At 36.6% G+C, this 23,707-nt stretch overlaps 1 protein-coding gene across 3 annotated transcripts; it reads right to left on the bottom strand.

The window, feature by feature from the left end:
- Positions 1 to 10,690: 10,690 nt before the first annotated feature.
- Positions 10,691 to 13,064, bottom strand: LOC141662404 (uncharacterized). 3 transcript variants are annotated; one of them, XM_074469217.1, is made up of 3 exons: positions 12,907 to 13,064; positions 11,206 to 12,798; positions 10,691 to 11,130 (listed from the first exon to the last, which is right to left on the bottom strand). In XM_074469217.1, the coding sequence occupies exons 2-3, from the start codon at positions 12,702 to 12,704 to the stop codon at positions 10,881 to 10,883; spliced, it is 1,749 nt and encodes a 582-aa protein (XP_074325318.1). In that variant the 5' UTR covers positions 12,705 to 12,798; positions 12,907 to 13,064; the 3' UTR covers positions 10,691 to 10,880. The 3 variants fall into 3 exon arrangements, with proteins under 3 accessions (XP_074325318.1, XP_074325319.1, XP_074325317.1); XM_074469218.1 differs by having other exon boundaries at positions 10,691 to 11,144; positions 11,268 to 12,798; positions 12,907 to 13,063; XM_074469216.1 differs by having other exon boundaries at positions 10,691 to 12,798; positions 12,907 to 13,063.
- Between the last annotated feature and the right edge of the window lie 10,643 nt (positions 13,065 to 23,707).

The raw sequence follows: 23,707 nt of genomic DNA, 5'->3' as shown, positions 1-23,707 counted from the left end.
CATAAAGTGAGTTTCCCCAGTGGATGATCTAGGAGTTGTTCGATAAACCCATAAAACCCATGGTTCTCCTCGTCCTATATTCATTTGGCTTCACCCAATCTCTTCCCAATACCTTGAAAGATTATCTTGTTGGCCGCTTCGATCGCCCCATTTCCTTGTGTATTTCGAGGTAGTATTTCCTTTCGATCGAAGGCGTCTTGACTTCGTTGAGGTAGATAGAACCAGTTAGGCTCTGTGTCTCAGCCGAAGCTATCCTGGATAGGGCATCCTCCCGACTATTATTCTCCCTGCCCATCTAATTTAGTTCAAAAGTTTCAAATAACAGAAAAGAATCTTTTACCTTTGTAGCATAGGCTTTTGTACGGGGGTCCTTTCGTATTCTCCGAGAAGTGCTTGACTACCAGCATGAAGTCACTAAATTCCCTTAAGTGCTTCAACTCAAGGCTTCGGGCTAGCTCCATTCCTGCTAAAAGAGCTTTATATTCTTCTTCTTTATTATTGAGGGGGAAGTTGAACCGAATGACTTGGCATATTTCAAACCCGTCAGGACTAGAGAGGATTAATCAAGCCCCGCACTTCTTTCCGGTGACCGAACCATCAACAAAAAGCTTCTATTTTCCCGGGGTCCGAATGAGTTATTATTCAGGTGTGAGTCCTTCGGTCCGGAGAATGTGCATTCGACCATCAAATCTGTCAGTGATTGATCTTTGATCGCCGTTCGGGGGATGAACTCGAGGTCATATTCTCCCAGCTCGATGGACCAAGCTACAACCCTTCCCGAAGCTTCTGGTCTTGTCCGATTTTTCTTTAATGGTTGATCAATGACGATCTGAATTGTTCGGCCCTAGAAATAATGTCGCAATTTTTGGGAGGCCACGACCAACCCATTTGTTAATTTTTCGGCGTTTGGGTACCTTGTTTCTACGTCCTTAAGCACATGGGACATGTAGAAGACATGATGTTGGTTCCTCTCATGATTTTCACTAGCACTGCCCAAAGTGTTCGGTCGGACACAGCTAGGTAGAGCTGAAGAGTTTCCTTTAGCTCAGGTCTCATTAAGAGTGGGGTCTTGGTTAGATATTCCTTTACTTCTTCAAATGCCTTTTGACATTCGGGCCCCCACTCGAAATTCTTTGACCCTTTGAGTACGGTGAAGAATGAAGGTGTTTTCTCGGTTGAACGAGAGATGAACCGCCGAAGGGCTGCGAATCGGCCGACTAGTTTCTGAATATCCTGGATGCATTTTGGAGCTTCCATATTGATAACAACTTCAATTTTCTCTGGATTCGCCTCTATCCCTCGGGCACTAACCATGTAGCCTAGAAACTTTCCATTTGTTACTCTGAATGTACATTTGTTCTGATTAATCCTCATATTATTCCTTCAGAGAGTCTCGAAGCATTCTCTCAAGTATTTGGCATTGTCTTAAAACAGTGATTTTATAATCATATCATCCATATAAGCCTCCATATTTCGGTCTATCTGCCCCTTGAATACTTTGTTTACCATACGCTGAAATGTGGCTCCGGCGTTCTTAAGTCCGCAAGGCATTTTCATATACGCATAGGTTCCCTTCGTAGTTTGAACGCTGTCTTGGGCACATCTTTGTCATTCATAGCAATTTGATGATAACCAGAAAAAGCCTCAAGAAAGCTAGGTATGTAGTATATGGTCAAGGCATCTATTAACTGGTCGATGTTAGGGAGAGGGTAGTGGTCCTTCGCACAAGCCTTGTTGAGATCTCTATAGTCTACGCACATTCTCCACTTTCCGTTGGATTTTTTAATGACCACCACATTAGCCAACCAGTCAGGATACTCAATTTCTTCAATGAACTTTGCCTCCAATAGTTTCTCTACTTCGGCCTCAATGACCTTCTGTCGTTCGGCTTCAAAAGGTCCTCTTTTTTTTTGTTTGACCGTTTTACCCTCAGGGTGTACATTAAGACAATGCTTAGCCGTCTCGGGATCCAAACCGGGCATGTCCACCGGCCCCCAGGCGAACATATCATTATGATACTCCCAAATGACCGCAATAACCTTTTCCTTCAAATCTTTTTCCATGTTTCTTCCAGTCCGAACCATTTTGACCGAATGCCCAGCATACAGTTCGACTTCTTTGACTTCGGCGGCTGGATCGGCGATCGGACTTGAGGGATCCGCCCCAAGTTTCTCCAGTTCAATATTCAAGGTCTCTCGGCTCCCACTTGGTTTGGTTTCGTCCCTTTTTCTTTTTCCAGTTTCTTCGGGTTTTTCATAGGCCTGATCCTTTTCTAAGTCTTCCAGCATGATTATTCGGGCGGTCTTCTGATCTTCCCTCATCTCCCTACCCCCTTTCAGTTTGAAATTTCAGTTTGAGGTGGGGTATGGATTCCACCGCCTCGAAGGTTTGATAGAAAAGGCCTTCCCAGGATAGCATTGTAGGGACTCTCAATCCGAACCACATAAAATTTCACGAGTTTCTCCACATTGTATGGAAATTTACCATGTTAGGCCCTTAATCAACTGTAGAGGGGGGTGGATATAGTTAATATAATCAATTCGACAAAGCTTCAACAGAATCAACAGTTTTTATATTATCTAATAAAAACTTATTACACATGTACCATCTCGAAAGGATGAACAAATATCCTTAAGAGCTGCTAGGTTATGCGAAAAATATAACAATGTCGCAAATGCTTATAGCATGAACCTAAACTATGCTTTATATAGAGCACATCTACCAATGTATAAGAAATCCTATTCTATTAACAACAAGGGAACCTATATTATTGCTTCTGAGATAAAGTCCTTCACCGCCTTGAAGTTCATGTTTCCTTTTTCTCTTCCAAGATCAACTTATGTGACAAATACTGATTTCATTATCCATTGACATCATCATCCATTGATATCATTATCCGTCGAATATTAACATCCATCAATGTCATCATCATCCGTCGATCCAATCATCATCATCAGTCGATGCTTGTAATCATCATCCGTCGATGCTTCTGATAGTTTCTGTTTGATAGCATCAATTGTTCCTAACATACCCAAAATGACGGGAAGAGTGATCGTACCTTCAAACTGTATCGGGTGTCCTTCGAAAGCATAGAGAGGTGCTTCGTTGCAAGGTTCTAGTTGTTCACCCTCCAGATTCATCTTATAGTAAGTTTTGTGGAATAGGATGTTGGCCGAGCTGCCAGTATCAACAAGCACTTTCCAAATTTTATTTTTCCTATTGAGAGGATTGATTATAAGGGGGTCTTCATGCGGACGAATGACATTCTCATATTCTTATGTGCTAAAATTCATGGGCATGTGGGGCTTCGCCTGTCTAAACCGATAGAGGTTGTACACTTGTTTGGTGTACCTCTTCTTCTCCGTTTTACTATCTCTATCCAGCACACTGCCCCCCCCCCCGAAATTATCTTCACTTTGCCCCTTATTCGGCCTCTTCATTCAGGCTCTTCGGGTTCAGGCTCTTCCTGAATGTCTTTCGGCTCTAGTCTATCTCTTAGACCTCGGATGAACTGATTGAATTCGCCTTCTTCGATCATTCGTTTAATAAACTTCTTGAGATGGTAGCACTCATCAGTATTATGCCCCTTGTCCCTGTGGTAATCACAATACTTATCGGGATTTTTCTTGTGATTTGGTACCTTTATCTTAACTAGCCAAACGGACCCGAGCTTCCCTTTAATCTCATGGAGAATCTTGGAGATCGGTGCATTCAAATGGGTGAATATAGCTGAATCTCTATCTCGACGTTGTTCGGCCCCACGATCTGTTTCCTTTCTTCCTTCTTTCCTACTCTCTCTTTGGTCACCCCAAGATCTTGAGATTTCATAACTGTTGGTTCGCTTCGATCGGTCATCCCTATGGGAGTCTTTATATCCTCCAATACTCTCCATCTTTCTCTGAATATTCTCTCCCCTCACATAGATATCAATGAGGGATTTGGGGGAAAAATAATAAAGAAAGGTCCAAAGCTTTTTAACTTTATAGGGGTCTAACCCCGCCATAAGGAAGCCCATCGCCTTGATCTTGTCCAAATTGGTGACTGAAGATGAGTCTGACTCTTCGCACCCTAGATAAGATGAGTCAGATTGGTGACTAAAGAGATTGAGCAGTACAAACCTCCTCCATGAGAGAAAAGGCAATTCCCGAAGATCTCTTATAGGAAGATGAATAAGAGTCGGACTCATCTTTTTCGTCATACCCCCTTCGCTCTTTGAGTGGCTTGATGGTTTTTACTGGCTCATCGTCCTGCAACGCTTCTCGAAGTGCCTTCTCCTGTAGATCAATTTCTTCCATCTGGAGCTGCAAGACCTTCAATCGCAGCACATCGACCTCCCTTCTTTTCGCCCTGGCCTTCACCTCTTTTCCGGCTTGATCATTTTTTATTTTTCCCTTCTCCTCGGCTAGTTTTTCTGCACGGATCTTGAGAAGCAAATCTTCCTCCTCGGGAGTTAACTTGATGACTCTGTTGGCGTCAACCAAGGACTACGTCTGTCCCCCGTCATGAGGAGTAAAACCAGGTGGTGGTGATTGTTCATGGACTATGTTCGTCATCCTCTCAGTATCTCGTTTATGATTCTCGTAGTCTCATAGACGGCGTCAAATGTTACGCCCAGATTTTATTCGGTAGGCAAGAACAGCCTTCGGTCTAACAAGAACAGCGTTCGGTTATGACCTGAAAAAGAAGAGAATGCGATGGATTGTCCCCCGATTCACCTCCATTGTGAAAATCAGTAATCTGGACGTAATGTGGGTTTGAAAATACAAGAAAGTAGTGAGAGTAGAGAGAATAGACGTAAAAAGTTGTATGTTCCTTACTTTCCATGTAAATATCCGATCCTAACTTAAATGATTCGTCCGTTATACATATAATGCGGAAGACCGTTGAAGCGAGAAAAGAGGAGACATTATAGTTCCTAGTGGATCTTAAAAGGTGTAGTGAAGCATTGGGCTTCGGCCTTAGTTGCGGGATGGGCCGATAGTCAAAAAATTTAATGAGACTTTATTCGTTGGATCTTATTGGATCCATAGCTAACACATTAATTATTTCATATTTTGCATCTAATGGTTTCATCGATATTTAGACAACGAGGGATTATATGGCCTGCATGAGATGAGTCTTCCATTGCCAATGGGTAGCTCGGGGGAACAAACTTTGTGTAAAAAAATTGGCAATCAACACAACCATAGAATGAAAGAGGTTGGAGGCAAAACCGTCTCCGGGGGGAGCTGGCCTAGGCTAGTGCCCAGGGCCTCACAATTTTAGGGGCCTCCAAATTTTTTTATAGTATTATATTTCAATATGGATCAAATTAATTATAATTAAAAAATTAAAAAACACATCCTATAAACAGGAGCCAAATATTACTATATAAGTGTTTTATTTTAATAATAATTAAGTATTACTTTTTGGGCCTCAACTGTCTATACCCAATTACCCAAACATTCACTTAAACTTATACAAAGTCCATTAGGATTACAAAATTTCTATCTCATTCTCACATCACATATACACACAGTCTCTACTTATTCTTGTATCAAATTCTCCAATTTTTCTTGTTCAATTACTTGGTTATTGACTTGTAGATTTCAATATGACGGGTAAAAAAAAGTTTGAATCCGGAAGTTCGAAAAGAAAAAGAAAAGAGAGAGAAGAAAAACTTACACAATCTCTCAAAGGGTCCATGAATAGTTATGTGAAACCTACATCTATTCTTGATGAATTTTTGTCTTTACCTGCTGAAAATATAGTTGTGAATGATGAAAATTTAGATACAGAGATTTTGTCTGAAACTGTAATTGTGGATAATGATAATTTAAATCATGAGAATGTTGATGAAACTGTAAGGAATGCTGTCGATAATGTAGTGAATGATGAATTTGTGACGGAGAATCAGGATGTGAACATTGAAAATTTAGATATTTTATTGGATCCTGGAAATTGGGAGAAATATATGCCTCAAAGAAAAATTGATTTTTTGGTGGAAAAAGGACCGACAAGAGTTGTAGATGAAGTGTATCCTGTTAATACAATGAATAGAGGTGTTGGAATATATTAGGAATATGCATTTTGTTTTTTCTAACACTTGGATTGCTTATAAAATAATATTGACAATACCCGTTACAGTAGTTAGTGCTGAGTGAAGTTTCTCCAAATTGAAATTGATAAAAAATTATTTTCGATCAACTGTTAAATGATTTTGCTATGTTATCTATAGAGAAGAAAATGGACGCTGAACTAGACTACAAAAATTTGATTGAATCTTTTGTATATCAAAAGGTAAGAAGAATTATTTAGGGGTCTCAATATTGTTTTGCCTCAGGACTGCAGTATACTGGAGCCGGCTCTGTTTGGAGGCAACCATCACACAGCACTTGATCGATATTTTTCTCGAGGCCCAGTGGATGACCACGTGTGCAGTGGCTTATAATTCCATCCTCCCTGTTGCGGAAATGTTGTTGTCTGTTCTAGTACTAGAGCAAGCCTTATAAGCAAAATCTCGGTAGTACAAATAATTTTCATTATCACAGAGTGGGAACTGCATCAATTCTTCCTTGTCAACTTCAGTCGCATTGAAGATTACACTAAATGAAATTCATCTAATATTTTATTTATCAGTAAAAATTAAACGCACAAAAAATTTATCTGTAAGATTACACTGAAGAAAAATTAAGGTTCTATATGCATACAGTCTGTTGTTTTTGTAGCACATTGGATGTGCGCGCAGTCAGGGGTAGTAATAAAAATTAATGAATAATGTGTATGAGTGTGGTGTAATTTACAAGTAAAAGAGTTGTTGTGTATCCAAAAGAAGCAGGTCCTGCAGAGATAAGAGTTAGTTGTCCAGGGGCATTATATATACTCAATACGAGTTAATGAATAATGTGTATGGCTCAAGTGTTTCAACCCCTTCCAATAAAATGTTTTAACTGACAAATGCAGTCTTGTATAACTTATTAACTTATTTTAGTTATGGTTGCTGTATGGTTTTTTTTTTTACTTTGCATTTGAGGACAGGATACCCTTAACCGCCCCTCCAACAAAGAAATCACTTATATCTGCATGGTAACTTTGACAAAGTAGATAATCAAAGTTTTGAAAGTCAAGTGTTGGAAGAACAATATTAACATGTAATAATCATACTAAATCACAGGATCATATTAACACAAATTGATGTTCCATTACTTCGTCTCCAAGATAGATTGAATTAAATACTATATACTTAACTTCCACCTTGGCCCATGAGATTAAACTAAACTAAATACTACTTGAGATTATCTTTCCTTTATCGAAAGCTTTGCAGCTGCCCGTAAGGACTTGGACTTGGCATCTGATGATGCTGCCCCCCTCTTTAATGAATAAACGCAACCCTAGTTGGATTTATTTTATCTTTTTTTATCATAAAAAACCCGCAATCACCAACTTATATAAAATATAATCCTTATATTTTTATTCACATTTCTTTTTCGGAATCTATGATGATGATGATAATAATAATAATAATAATAATAATAATAATAATAATAATAATAATAATAATAATAAGGGTTAATTGCATAGTACATCTCTTTGATTTGGACTATTGTCACTTTGATACCAATACTTTCAATAATTGTACTTCGCATCCCAGACAAGTTTGAACGCTGCACTTTGCACCCCTTCCGTTAATTTCCGCTGTTATCGTTAAATAGGTCAAGAGTAAAAAGGTAATTTGACGATATTTAATTGCATTTTAACTATTAAAGTTCAACAGATCTTTCATATTAACCCTCAAACATTTTTTTAACAATTTCGACATTAACTATAAAAAATATATTTTAATCATTTTATTAAAAAATATTCTGAAAATTAATTTGATAATACTTTTTTTGAAAAAAAAATTCAAATTTTTTTTTCGGAAATTTAAAAAAATTATTTTCGAAAATGATAGGGATAAATAAATCCTGATTATGTAATTAAATATTACAGTAATTATACATGATTTGGGCTTCTAGGCCCAATAAGAAGATGTATGACATTCAGACCAAAAAGGTTAACACATTGATTAGGATCAGGCCTGATGGAACAAAGAAGGCCCAAAAACCCTGAATATTAATTAATTTCGTAATTAATTAATAAGGGAAAAATCAGCTATTGAAAAGAGTCTCAATGAGAACATAAATCCTTGCAGATTAGCCTCTAAGGGACCTAGAAGGATAAGGATTCAGTTTCCTACTATTTAGGACCCCAAAGTCCATTCTAATTCAGAGACTTAATCACCAAGTCTCCTATACCAAGTCCAATTCAAGGACCACCAACATCTATATAAGGGTCCTCACCCCACAAATTAGAACTACGTTTTTTGGTTTGATTCTCTAATTTACAGAGATACGTAGGCATCTCGTAAAGGCAGAGTTAAGCTACGAAACATGAGAGCAGCCATTAAAGGTCTTGAGCTCCCGAACCTTAGCAATAAATACAGCAAATAATAACCTTAGTTTTTTATCCATAACAGAAAATTACTTTGGAAAAAATTGATAGCATTCTTTATTTTTTGAAAATTTGATTTTTTTTTTGTTTTTAAAAGTAATTTGAATTATTTTATTTGTTTTGATAATAACCCCTTAATTGATATTTTCTGAAAATTTGTAAAAAATGAAAGTGCTAAATAATAAAATTATCGTTTATGAAACGATGACTCTCATAAAAATGGAATTATAAAGACACACTCGATGAAAAATTATCAAATTAATTTTCAGAAATTTTTTGAATAAAAGGGTTAAAATGGACATTTTTTATAGTTGAATGTCGAAATTGTAAAAAAAATGTTCGGGAGTTAATATGAAAAATATGTTGAACTTTAATGGTCAAAATATAATTAAACATCGTAAAATTACCTTTTTACTCATGACCTATTTAACGGTAAGGGCGAAAATTGACGGAAGGGGTGCAAAGTGAAGCATCCAAAATTATCCGGGTATGAAGTGTAATTATTGAAATTATTGGTACTAAAGTGACAATGTTCTAATCAAAAGGGTGCACTATCCAATTAACCCTAATAATAATATGGTGAAAATTTTGGGTTGTAACTCCAGAACATCGCCAATTAACTATAAATTTTGTAGTTATACGATTTTTTTTATTACGCCAATTGCGCACAAAAAGACTTTAAATACTCATCACTGGAAATATCTTTACATACATTTAGTTTTCGTGACAGATTTAATATTTTATTTGATTAAAATTGAATATTATTTCCTCCATTTCAATTTATCAGTTTTGTTAAATTGATTTTTGATGGTCAAATTAACTCTTTTAACCATAAATGTAAACTCATTATTTAATTATTTTGAAAAACTGAAAAATTCATATTGAAGTAGATTGAACATACTTTCTAATTATATAATTTTTATAAATATTTTCGATAATATATTATGTGCAATTTTCAGTCAAAGTTAGGTCAATTTAACGGTAAAAAGTCAAACATGACAGATAAATTGGAACGAAGGGAGTATTATTTGTATTATTTTTTCCGTCCTAAAATATTTGAATGTGTACCACACTTTTTGCAAGTCAGAGAACTTTCTACACATAATTGGATTTTTTTTTAACTTTTATTTTTGGCTAGGCATGTTTGATTTTTAATTTGGTTCATCACCCGCCAAGCAAACCTAATGCCAAAAAATAACCGGAAGTTCCCACCATATTCTTTTCCCTGATGGATAATCTAATTTCTTGCAATAAGACGGTTTATGACAACGTTAATTCATCTGAGAAGATAAAGATAAGCAATGCTATGTTTCCCAAATCTGTTCCTGAATGTCCAAAAGCCCAATATCACTTTTTTTCTATTGACGGAGCTCATATGTACAATCCCGGGTTCTTTATTTTTAAAATAAAAAACTAGTTAAATCACGTCAGCTAAACTTTTTGAAACTAAACACTAAAAATGGTAGCATTACTTAATAAAGATTGCAAGGTACATAACAAGAGATAGAATCGGGTAATATTTTGACAAATATCTTCTTTTACTAGTTCAGTATATTGTTCCATTAATGGGATCGCCTACTCTATACATTCAACATATTATGTAATTTAAACCATTACTAAAGTCTGTAAAGAATCACAACTGATACACACAAATCACACATACATATCGATCAATCTTCAATGCATCATTCAGATGATATGCTATCACCTTGCTCTTATACTGTCATGCTACTACTACCTCATCACAAATGAACTATACTTTATTCAGCAAAAGAAAATGTATAATATAGATTTTCAGGTCAATTTTGTGTAAAACCAGTCGGCCAAATCGGATCCGAAATGTTTCAGATCAATTCCAGATTGACCCAAAATTTGAACCCGGTCCAATCTTAATACCTTGGACCATAATTTGTTAAGACAAGTGAAGAAAGAAAAATTCCGACAAAAAATAAAAGAAAAAGTTTAATAAGAATCCATTCTTCAAAAACAAATCAGATACTAAAGATGGCAGGTAATCTCTGAGAGAAGACACGGTGGCTATGTTAATAAGTTGAGCAGAAAAACTTAGTGGTCCACGATTACACAAATAGAAAACTATGAACATGCCTTCACAAACATATGCACCACTTTAGCATGAAAAATATAACCACTTTAGCATGAACAATATAATTAAAATAGAGAAGGCAGAAACAAGGGAAAACAAACAAAAGACGATGCAATATCTTAGCAATATCTTAATTTAAACGGTGCAATATCTGAACCTTAACAACCTAGTACGACACTGGAGATTGTATACAAGTTTCTGTCAACATAAACACAAATAAAAAAAAAAGTTTTAATAGCAAAAGCAGAACAGAGTTTCCATATGGAACATTACCAATCTCATCTTTCTCTTGATATGGAAAACAAAATTATCTCATTCTCCTCCTTTGGGAATCCCGAGTAACGTCATTCTCAGAATCTGACTGCATAGATCGAAAACTTCTCCTGGAGGGCAGACGACGGAGCGCAGAACCCTGGTACGAAGCGTTTGATGCAGTTTCTGGGTTCTCTGAGGGAGCAACAGCAGCAGAAGCATCAGGAGCAACATTAGTCTCAGCAGTAGAACTTAAACTCTGCAGCTCTGTTTGTATAACGGCAACACTATTACTAAGCAGATCCCTGGCCTCCAATAACTGTGAATCAGTTCTTTGCACGTTAAGGACACGTATAAAAGATTCAAGGTTCTCTACTAACCTTTCAGTATTATTCAATGCAATTGAAATTGAAGAAAGTGAAGCAGCGGTTTCTGATAATACCCTTTGAATATGACGGGAACGTGAGCGTCGTCTAGCCCCTATTTCAGCATTCAGCGACAGAGGCTCCAAACCTGTGTAAGAACCAGCGGGTGTATTATCGATATGTTGCTGTCTTGGCTGCTCTACAATATCACTATTGTCCCTGCTACCCCCTGTTTCGCCTGTCATCCATAAAGGCTGCAAATCTGATACAAAACTTGTAGTAGCGTTATCAATGTTTTGTTGACTTGCCTGCTCTCCAGTTGCATTATGGTGCCGATGACCCCCTTCAGTCATCCATAACTGCAAATCTGTCACAAAACCAGTAGTTTCCCTTTCAAGATTTTGTGGTCTTAGCTGCTCGTTAGTTGCATCATCATGACGGCTACCCCCTATTTCAGCAGTCATAAACGACGGCTGCATATCTGTGACCAGACCAGCATTTCCTGTATCAAGGCTTTGCTCTGTTACCTGTGTTGAAATTGCATTATCGTGCCGGCTACCACCTATTTCTGCATCCCTCCATAACGGTTCCCACTCTGTGACGGAACCAGCACTTAAACTATTGAGATTTTGCTGTCCATGCTGCTCTAAAGTTACGTGATTACGCAAGCTAGTTTCTATTTCTTCAGACATCCATAACGGCGGCAAATCTGCACCAGTTGTACTACCAAAGATTCGTTGTCTTCGCTGCTCTGCAGAGGCTTGATTGTGTCGCCTAAGTTGCTCCGTAGTAGCACCAATTCCCATCCTAATTCGACGAAGTGCTTCCGCAACTGGAACATGCGTGACAGGCCTACTCACACGTTGCCTAATGCTCTCTACCCTGTAAGCCCGAGGCCTAGGAGGTATGCAAACACCAGAACTTGAATTGGACACCTTACTACTGTTTGCACTGCCATAAATAGGTGTAACATTCGAATCCACCACATCTCCCCTACAAACTGGACATTGTTTAGCAGTCAAATCAACATACTCCAATTGATAAAAGCAAGGCCAACAAAACAAATGACCGCAACAAGTCAAAACAGGATCTTTCGCCATTTCCAAGCAAATATTACAATCGTATAAGCTCCCACCATCACCATCATCCTTCTTACCATCCGCCACATCCTCCAACGCTTTTGCCACTAACTGTGAATAATCCCTTTTACAACTCCTCACAACATTACCCGAACCAGCTCCACTTTCCCCATTACTCACCTCATTCTCATTCCCCCTCGTATTCTCAACCTCAACCACATCACTTCCCTCAGGACCCTGACTTTGAGATTCCAACAACGTCGTCCTACGTTGTCTTAACCTTGACATAACCTCCTCAAGCCGACGAATCCTAACCTCAATTTGATCTTGGGCACTTTCCAACTCACTAATTAATGGCCTTAATCCTACCCCTGAACCATCAGGATCTGAGTTCAAATCAATACCATCCCTCGTATCATCACCACCACCATCCATTACAACAACTCTAAAAATCACAAAACCCTAAGAACCCTTTTCAATTCAATCAAAAGATAAGCCCATATATCAAAAGGGTTTTACAACCCACAAGCTACAAGCAAAAATCAAACTTCATATCAAATTAGACCAACCCATTTGACTAATTTCAAGAACATAACATAAATATTTATACATATCAAATGAAAGAAGAAATTAATACCTGATATTAGTAGACGGGTGTTTTTCAATTGGTAAGATATTTCCATAGCTTCATCTTCAGGTGCAATTTCTGATCGAATTATAGATTTTGGGTTCGCGAAATTATTGTAGCTTTGTCCATATAAAAATAAAAGGTTTTTGGACAAATTTAGCCTATTTTTACACAAAATTAACAAAAATAATCAATTTCTGAAAAGTTGGTCAACTTTAGCCGATGGGATACCCAACTGTCAGTGGAGTATCAACTTTATACAAGATACGCAACTGGCAGTGGAGTATCTCATATATGAAATACCCAACTACCAACTACCAGTGGAGTATCTTATATAAATTAGGATACCCAACTGACAGTGGAGTATTCAATCGGCCAAAATTGGCCGCTTCTTTCAGAATGACTATTTTTGTTAAATTTTTTAAAAAAATCGGCTATTTTTGTCATTTTTTCAAAATAAAATGGGTATAGAAAGAAAACTATGAGGTGGAAGGGTCTAAGACGATGTTTGTTTAAGGGTATTAAGTAGGGGATAAGATTATAGTCATTTAAATTTTCCAATCTCTGTTTAATAAAATATTAATGAAGGGTTATTTAAGGATTATAATCCTTTAAATTATCTTATCCCATGTTTGTTTTGTTAGAGTAGAGGATAGGATTATAATCCGCTTGGTGGGAGGAGATATTGTTTTATCCCCTTCTACAAGTTATTTTTTAAAAAATTATAATCCCCTCATTGTTATCTCATATGAAACAAACATAGGATTGGAAAATTTAAAGGAATATATTCTAATCCCAAGTATTATCTCACAAAACAAATATAGGATAAAGTTTTAAAGAATTATATTCCAATCCTATACTTAATCCTTTCAAACAAATTTAGGATATAATTATTTAATCCATAGGATTAATTTTGATGAAATTAGTTATCCCCGAATTATTAATTATAATCTCATGAAACAAACATGACATGTGGAACAATGATGTTGCAACTCGTCACTAGGGTTGGTTCCAGTCTTCGAGATGCCCTGATAATTCACTTTATCCCATGAAAAATTGGAAATAATTGGGTCCTTAATTGGCCTAGATTAGAATCGACTTAAATCTATTATTATGAAAAATAATATTATTGGATTTAGGTTTGAAAATAATTTTCCATAATTTAATTTATTAAAATTTTTTGACATTTGAATTTTAAAATATTCAAAAGTTGTTATCACGCTAAATTTATATACAGAGATAAATTATAAATAAAAATTTTACTTAACTCTATGTCACGTAAAATATAATGTTCTAAGATTTTACAATATATTAAATAAAAAAATCATGCAAAAGTAAATAGTTTCATTCGTACTAAACAAATTGTTGGTAAAATTCAACAAAATACATAATTTATGTAAATTTGATGATTTCATTTCCATCAAATACATTCTTAAAAAAAATTAACGGTTTTTGCCAAATATTAATATTTATTATTATTAAAATTGAGATTTAAAGTTCGATTTAAGTACCTATAATATTTGTTTTTTTGTCAAGATATATAACATTATATGAATATTATATACATAAATAGTGTAAAAATATAACAGCATTAACGAAATTAATACTATAGAATTATGTCTATTTTAAGTCCTAACATGATACCAGGAACTCCCAGTTTTGGTAGATTAATTTTAGTGTACTGTATTGTCCTTATAACATGTCCAGAAAGTATATCATAAAATTGTTTGAATAATGTTATTGATAAAAATTTAGGGTATATTTAATGCTAGGATTCGTGAGTTTTGAAACTCGATTTGATTGTTTTTGTGTTTCGTGATTCGATTTGTCTTAACAATATATCTACGTACTTTGTTAATTGCCAAGAATCAAGTGAAAAACGTAGTTCTGATTGTAATTTGAGGCCCCTTATATAAATGTTGGTAATCCTTGAATTGAACTAGGGTTAGGAGACTTGGTGGACAAGTCTCAGAATTAGAATGGACTTTGGAGTCCTACAATGCAGGAAGTTAATTCCTTATCCTATGAGATTTCTTGGAGGCCAATTTTTAAGGAATTGTGTCTTTGTTTAGACTTTATCATCAGCTGATTTATCCCTTATTAATTAATTACGAAATTAATTAATATCAAGGATTTTGGGCCTTTTCTAATGGGTTTAACTGTCAGCCCAATTCTGGCATAATTAGTGCGATATTAATTACGCAATCAGGGTTTATTTTATTCTCTATCATTTGCCCCCCAACTTCTGGGAAACCGAAAAAGGTTTCTCAGAAGTTAAGTTCGTTTATTCCCTTACAGGGTATTATTTTTGCGTAAAATGTGGAGCGAGCTACACATTTACAACGATTTTCCTTGTATGTGGCTTCAGGGTCATTTTGGAACCTTCCTATTTCTTTCTTTACCTTATCCCTTTTATTTAGGAATTTTCTGATATTTTTCCTTAATTTCCAGGAATTTTTCTAATTTTCAGGAATTTTCCCTTAATTTCTGGGATTTTTCATTAGTTTATGGAAATTTTCTCTAATTTTCAGGAATTTATTCTTAATTTTCAGAATTTTTCCAATTTTCAGCCTTTTTTCGACCAGGATCCTAGTCGTTTGGTCGACCTGGATCCTGGTCGAAATTTTGGCCAGCTCTTGAGGCCTGGTCGAACACTTTTTACTAGGATGCACGAGTTGGATTTCCACCAGGATCCTAGTCGATTTAACGACCTGGATTCTGGTCGAAATTCTGGCCAGCTCTTGGGGCCTAGTCGAACAATTTCGACTAGGATTCACGACCTGGATTTCGACTAGAATCCTAGTCGTTTAAACGTCCTGGATTCTGGCCGAAATTCTGGCCAGCCCTTGGCGCCTGGTCGAACAATTTCGACCAGAATTCACGAGCTAGATTTCGACTAGAATCCTAGTCGTTTAAACGTCCTGGATTCTGGTCGAAATTCTGGCAAGCCCTTGGGGCCTGGTCGAACAATTTCGACTAGGATTGACGAGATGGATTTCGACTAGGATCCTAGTCGTTTAAACGACCTGAGTTCTAGTCGAAATCTTGAACATTTTTTGGCTTCTAATAAAAAGACCAGGATTCATGACCAAGAATTCGACCTAGATCCTAGTTGTTTGAACGACTTGGATTGTGGTCGAATTTTTTAGGTCATTTCTTGGCTTTTACTCGAACTAATATGACCAGGATCCACGAGCTGGATTTTGACCTAGATCCTAGTCGTTTGAACGACTTAGATTCTGGTCGATTTTTTAGCCATTTTTTGGCTCATGTTCGAAGTCAAATAAGTCGGATCCACGACCAGGAATTAGACTTGGATCCTAGTCATTTAATTTTTCCAAATCCCATTTTGGTTTGGGCCCTGACTTGGGTTTTTATCCAAATTCTATTTGGATTTGAGCCTTGAATTGGGCCTTCTTACTTTTCCAAATCCTATTTGGATTTGGGCCTTAAATTGGGCCTTCTATTTTTTAAAAATTTATTTGGATTTAAAAATGTACATATATTTCTTGGATTCCTCCAGAATTCTCAAGAATGTTTTGGAATGTTCCAGACTTTGGGCCTTTTCTTTCGGCATTTGTGTTTATGGGCTTTTTGTCCCTTCAACTTCTCTTTTTTGCTTATATAAGTAGGTGAGGTGAGACATTTCACCTTACTTCTCATTTCTTGTTTCCCTTGAGTTCTCCTCTACTCTCTTAAAAAACCCTAGGTCTTTTTCAGAGTTCTCAAAGCCTTTCTCCGCTTTTCTTTAGGTTCTTCAAACTCCCAGGTATTATTTCTTGTATTCTTTTAGTTTTTCCCAAAATTGTATTTTATTTTCGTGTTTTTGCATATATTTGCTATACGTTTTCCATACTTCATATGCCTCAAATTATGCCTGAATATATTTCATTTGTAGTTTTTAGATGACAGATAATAGAATAACCCGTTTGGCCAAAATGAACGTGGCCAAGAAGTCGAATGAGTTCCCTATTCGATCAAGGTATTCCTCCTTGATCGATATGATCAACACCCGTGGGGATGAGTACCCTTCTGATGCTCACTTGGGCACATTTGATCATATCAGTACGTTCCAAGATGCTAAGGAGTTGGAGAAGCTGGTCAATGTTTTTAAGATTCAGAAGCCCTACAAGTTGGTCTTCGCAAGCGCCGCGGACAGGGCTTTCCATTGGAAAAAGGATGCTTTATGTGTCTACAGGGACACTCTCAGGGTTGGAATCAGGTTCCCTTTTCACCCTTTTATTCCTGTTCTTTTAGCAGATGTTGGGATCAACCCTTGTCCAAAATGAACGTGGCCAAAAAGTCGAATGAGTTCCCTATTCGATCAAGGTATTCCTCCTTGATCGATATGATCAACACCCATGGGGATGAGTACCCTTCTGATGCTCACTTGGGCGCATTTGATCATATCAGTACGTTCCAAGATGCTAAGGAGTTGGAGAAGCTGGTCAATATTTTTAAGATTCAGAAGCCCTACAAGTTGGTCTTCGCAAGCGCCGCGGACAGGGCTTTCCATTGGAAAAAGGATGCTTTATGTGTCTACAGGGACACTCTCAGGGCTGGAATCAGGTTCTATTTTCACCCTTTTATTCCTGTTCTTTTAGCAGAAGTTGGGATCAACCCTTGTCAACTCCCTCCTAACGCGTGGAGGTTGATACTTTGCTTCTTGTCATAATGTGCTAAGCACAATATGAGCCCAACAGTCGCTGTGTTCTGAAATATTTTCCAGTTTAAAAATAGTCCTGATAAGAAACCAGGATGGGTCGGTTTGGACCAACGCCCTACAATTCCCCACATATTAAACGGGAAGTCCATCTCGGATAACAATGTGGGGTGGAAAAAGGAGTTTTGTATTTGGTGTGGGAAGGTGATTTGAGCATGAACATCCCTAGATGTTTTCCATGCTTTAATCACCTCTTGTTCACGCTCGAGCTGCTTCTTCAAAATTTCTTCCTTTTTCAAGGACTCTGTTAATTCCTCCTTGGCAATCTTACACTCAATTTTTAGTTTCTCAAACTCAACAAACTGAGACTCAAGCACATTGTTCCTCTCACTTAAAAACAAATTGTGTTATTTGATTTTAGCATTTTCTTTAGTGAGAGACTTAAGTGTAACACGCAAATGATACAATTCTGTAAACATGTCATTTATGGCATCATTACACTCAGCTTTAGATAAATATGCAAGGTTTGTAGTGATTACCTGATTGCTTGAGGAACTTGTCTCTGTTTCATCAAACTTGGCCATTAGGGCTAGATTGACATAGCTGACATCTTCATCTTCATCCAAACCATCAGCTGCCCAGTCATTCTCTTGTGTAATAAAAGCCCTTTCCTTTTGCTTGAGTAGATCAAAGTATTTTTGCTTGTAATCTACAAACTCAAACCTTTTCTTACTGGAATCTGACTTTCTACACTCATTTGCAAAATGCCCTGCTAAGCCACATTTGAAACATTTGAATTTTGACTTATCCAACATGTTTCTATTTGGGTTGGCTGCTCCAAAGTTCTTTTTGAACTTGAGCTTGGAAAATCTTCTTGAAAGGAATGCTAGGTGCTCATCAATGTCCTCCATGTCATCTTGGCTCAATGATTCTTCACTTTCTGCAGCTAGCCCCTTACCCTTGCTTTCACAGACCTTTGAAGTTGATTCCACAGCTTCCATCTTCACTTCTTTCTCCTTTTCCAGATCAGCAACTAGTGCAATGGATCCTCCTTTCTTCTTTCCTCTCTCCATTCTTTCATCCTGCTCTATCTCAAGCTCATAGGTTTTCAGACTGCCATACAGTCTCTCTAAAGTAAACTCCTTATAATCTTGTGAGTTTTTCAATGAGACTGTCATTGGTTTCCATTCCTTTGGAAGAGATCTGAGAAATTTTATATTGGAGTCTTTAGTCTGATAGACTCTTTCATGCAACTTAAGAGCATTTAGTAGTTTTTAGAATCTACTAAAAATGTCAGTGAGTGACTCACTTTCTTTATTGTGAAAATGCTCATATTGCTGAATCAGGAGCTGCATTTTATTTTCTCTTACTTGCTCAGTAACATTACAGATTATCTGTATTGTGTCCCAAACTTCCTTGGCAGTCTTGCAGTTGATGATGTTATCAAACATGTCTGCATCAACACCATTGAACAGAATGTTCATGGCCTTTTTATCTTTCCTGACTTGTTCAATGTCAGGATCAGACCATTCAAGCCTTGGCTTTTGAACAGATGGCTCATTTCCTGTTGCAGCTCTCATTGGAATATGAGGGCCTCTTTCTATGCAGTCCACATAGGCCTCATCTTGAGAAAGCATATGAAGATGCATCTTTACCTTCCAATGATGATAATTATCTTTATCAAGAAAAGGAATCTTGACTCCAACATCTTTCTTGTTCATCTTGCTGAATTGTTTTGATCTTTAAACTCTTTGTAGATTAAGAGCTTGCTCTGATACCAATTGTTAGTCCCTTAACAATGTAGCAAGAATTACAGAAAGGGGGTTGAATGGAATTCTTGAACCTTTTTCTTGAAATAAAAATGTTCAACTCGATTATTGATATATTTGTTTTGATTAGCACAATGCGGAATATAAACTTAAATGAATCAAAACACAAGTAATTAAAAACAAGAGTCTTTAAAAACTTTCTAGTGGATTTAAACAATTCCACCAGAGATATATATAATATATCGAGAGGACTCTGTGTGCAGAAATGCTCACAGCTGCTTACAAAATAGAACTACTGAGAATACAGGAAATGCTAAAGATTATGCTTACAAAGATTTCTCTGTTTTTGAGTTTTTCTCAGTTATCTTAGTTATTTTTCTATTTGCTACTCTCTTGATTTATATAATACCAAGATTACAAAGTCAAAAAGACTGAACAAATATAAAATCTAACAGTCTTAATCTTTTCTGCTTTTCGTCCTCTATTACCCAGTTAATGGGCTTCCACAATGTGTTTGTATACAACTCGACAGCTGTGTGTCAGCTTTCACTATTCAACTGATGTTTGAATTCTTGATATGATCATCCGTCGACTTTCAGATCATCCGTCGATGACTTAATTGATCATCCGTCGACTGCTATGTTAAGCATCCGTTAATAGTCATTTGATCATCCGTCGAAGGCTTTGTTAATCATCCGTCGGTAGCTATTTTGGCACTTGACTTCATTTCACTTATACAGAATTACAAGACATTACTTATGTACAATTAATCAACCTATTCTGCATATCTAGTTAAAGTCAACATGACTTATATGCTACTACAGATTCTATACAAAGGTGCATACATCACTGTGCTACAAACTTATTATTACATAAGCTACTCACTCGATGGATAATAAGTTAATCATCCGTCGGGACTATAATGAGTTATCCGTCGGGACTATAATTCTTATACGTCGAGTGCTACATTATTTCACTAAGTAAAATCTACTTAGATATTTTGTTTAAGTGATCATCAAGTACACAACATATTCACAACAAACTTAGTTGAGTCGAGATGATGAACACAGATGGTGAGATGGTCGAGGTGAAAGTGAGCGGGGGAGAGGAGTGTTTAGTCAGGAGAGATGAGTGAAATTTTCAAAGAGGGAAATAGGGGAACCAGAATATTGGCTCATGGGCGGGGTAAAATTTTGGGATAAATGTAAGAAATTTTGACTAAGGGGGAAATTAAAAAGCTGAGCGCGAAATGAAATTTTTTCATGTAATTTTAGACATCGGTTTTAAAATAAGCGATGTCTTCGAATGACAATAACATCATAAAAATACGGGGTGATGTTATAAATTCTTTTAACATCAGTGTCAAACCTAACCGATGTATACTGTGTGATGTCTATTGTATGATGTCTATTGACAGTTTTCTTGTAGTGGAGGTTGATTGCTAAGAGACCGTGTATACGTAGCGGGACAAATTCAACTTTAGGGCAGTGTTAACTCACGCCACGACTCCTACATTCTCACAAGATCGGTTTGCTTTCTCACCTTTTCTTACGGTATTAACATTTGCAAATCTAGCTATAATTTGAACTGCGATCAAGAATAAAGTCAAAGTTTCCGTTTTTTCAAAAAACAAAAAAAAAATTGAAAAGAAAAATAATAACGTTACAGTAAAAATGTAAGAAGCCTTATTCAACATAAATAGATTGTTCATCGACTTGACCTATACACAATGGTACTAACTTGCACACAGAAAAACAAACTCTAAGCAACTTCACCAAAGGCTGAGCGCAAATTCATTACAATCATGTTGAATTTTTGCTGCCGCCAGCGCTGCCATCACTTCCTCAGATTCATTATAATAATCTAATTGGGGATTTGATATTACGGGCTTTGCCGTGTAAGTCACACAATAGGGATGTGTATCAAAATCACATTTTCTGCAACGATAACGCCAACAGCCTTCACTTGTTTCCTGACATGCATCACACCTAAATTCACCATTCATCTCATAGTAAAGAGTGAGAGGATGTTCATGATCTTTGCGCTTGACAGTTTTTGAAAGTGAAGCACAATCAGTATGGAGGTCAAACTCACAAATCCTGCAATTGTAAGTAAATGAGAAACCTTTTTAATGACAACCGTTACAGGAGAAACCATTGCTTTCATCAGGGGATATTACAAGTGTGAGTGGATGGTGAGGATGTGAATTGTGTCGAATCTCTTCTGGAAAATCAAAGCAAGGCTTATGCAGATTGAAGTCACATCGATTGTCTTTGCAGACATAAGCTAAACCAGAAATGTTCTCATCGCAACCTCAACAAACTTTCATCTGCTTCTCTCCGACTTCATACAGGTACTGAGTAGACGTATTCGGGTAAGCAGGCCCGTTGTGATCCACGTAAGGATTTTGAGGATTATAAATTTCAGGAGGGTAAGCAGGAAATGATCCAGAATTATTAGTCACATAATTTTGGTGAATATTATTTTCGTAAGAAGCGAAGGATTGAGGGGATACATGAGCCGTTGAATTTGACATGTAAGCACAGTGGATATGGATATCGAACTCACAGAGGGAACAACTATACCCAAAGCCTGTCCCTACTAGATTACAAGAATTGCAGAAAAAGGAATTAGAAGGATAAGGTGGATAAGGGGCTAAGGTTAAAGGGTGTAATGGATGAGAAGGATGATTCATAGCGCGAATCGCAGTAAAACATTGGTTATGAAGAAAGAAGTTGCACTCCCAACACCCGTGGACCAAGCCGGAGGCCTGAAGTTTACAGCCCGAGCATATAATTTCATGGCCTTGGGGAATCATTTGTTGCTGACTCAGATCATGGATGTGGCTAAAATGTTTCTTCTCCATTATTATTCTTTCGAAGCTTGTAGGTGAGTTGAATGGGAATGGGATTAGAATTGGAGACAATTCCTTGGACTGGAAAATTTGATTTATATAGATAGCTAGTTAATTTGCAGTATAATGCATAACAAAGCAGACTAACTACATAGGATTGACTAATATTTGATATCCACTTGATTGGTTTGAACACTTCAAATGTCAACTGGTTTAGCTCTAAATTGTAATGTGCAATTTATATGTATATATAGATTGTTGGAGAAAAGCTTATGCTCTGGTTTAGATTAAATGGTTATCTAAGATGCAACTGATGCATAAAAAAAAAGAGGTTTGGAATACGATATCATATTTAAAATAGCTGTGTTTCTATTGGAGTTGACTTCTTTCCTAGGCATAGGATTAAATTTAAATAAGAAGTAATTAGTAGTTGACAAAAACTTGGTTACAAATTATCTCCGAGAAGGTTTATTATGTAGGTTTAACAATAATTTGGGACAAGTACATGGAGTTATATTTACATATTTGTCAACTTCTAGTTTAGTTGATCCTATAACTTTTTAACTGAAAGTTTGAACCTTTATTGTTGATAGTGTTGAAGTAATATTCAATTTTACCCCTAATGTTCTTTTGAAAATATTTAAAATTTTCCAAGAAGAAACTGGATTTGTTATTGGATATCTTTTCTATATATCAAGAGGGAGAGGTTAACTCTTTCCAAACTGTGACCTTGTGTTAATATTCTTGATTTTCTTCCTCAGCTATCCCAGAGTTCTTGATATCACCACTCAATTTGTAGTGACCAGACAAATATTTATGACTTCTTTTTTTACTTTCCAATCCATCGACGGTTCTCCTGGGGACGTTTGGTTGCAACTGGATTCCTCACTCAGTTGCACTGCATTAAAGATGATCTTCAGGACAGATCGAGCTATACATTTCAAGTTGCATGATAATCACGGCCAGGTTTATGATTTATTTCAAGTTTATAGTATAAAGTTGATAATCGCTGCCAGGTTAAAAAACTATTTCAAGTGTGTAGTTTAATTAATCGAAAGTTTTCTAAGTGGTATCCTGTCTCTCAAACTCAACTCAATCAGCGTTTCTACTGCACTTTCATCCAGAGTGTATGCTGAAGGGAATGTATTAAGATTTCTTGAGAAAGCAAGATTTAATTAATTTTTACAAAAATCAATTAGAGTTTAGCTATAGATATGGACCTTGCTGGAATCTTATGAATGAGTGTTAGGGATTATATATAACATTCTTCATTCAGTGAGGCAAGTCTGGAGTGCAGGTACATGTGTTCTATATACACAAACTAGGCTAAACAACTTCACCAAATCATACAAAAATTTTGTAGTTTTTAACGTGTGCCATATTATTTATAGCCGAGATGCATGTATCTGTCTAATTCGAGAAGGTACTTTACCATTAGATATCTTTCCAGGGGGTACTCTTCTTATAAGTTTCAGTGATTTTGGACGACTCTAAGACTCCATATAGATGACCAGTTACTCAGTT

This window comes from Apium graveolens, chromosome 1 (genome assembly GCF_009905375.1).
Source record: "Apium graveolens cultivar Ventura chromosome 1, ASM990537v1, whole genome shotgun sequence".
Classification (NCBI taxonomy): Eukaryota; Viridiplantae; Streptophyta; class Magnoliopsida; order Apiales; family Apiaceae; genus Apium; species Apium graveolens.
This window is presented reverse-complemented; position numbering and strand designations above follow the sequence as displayed.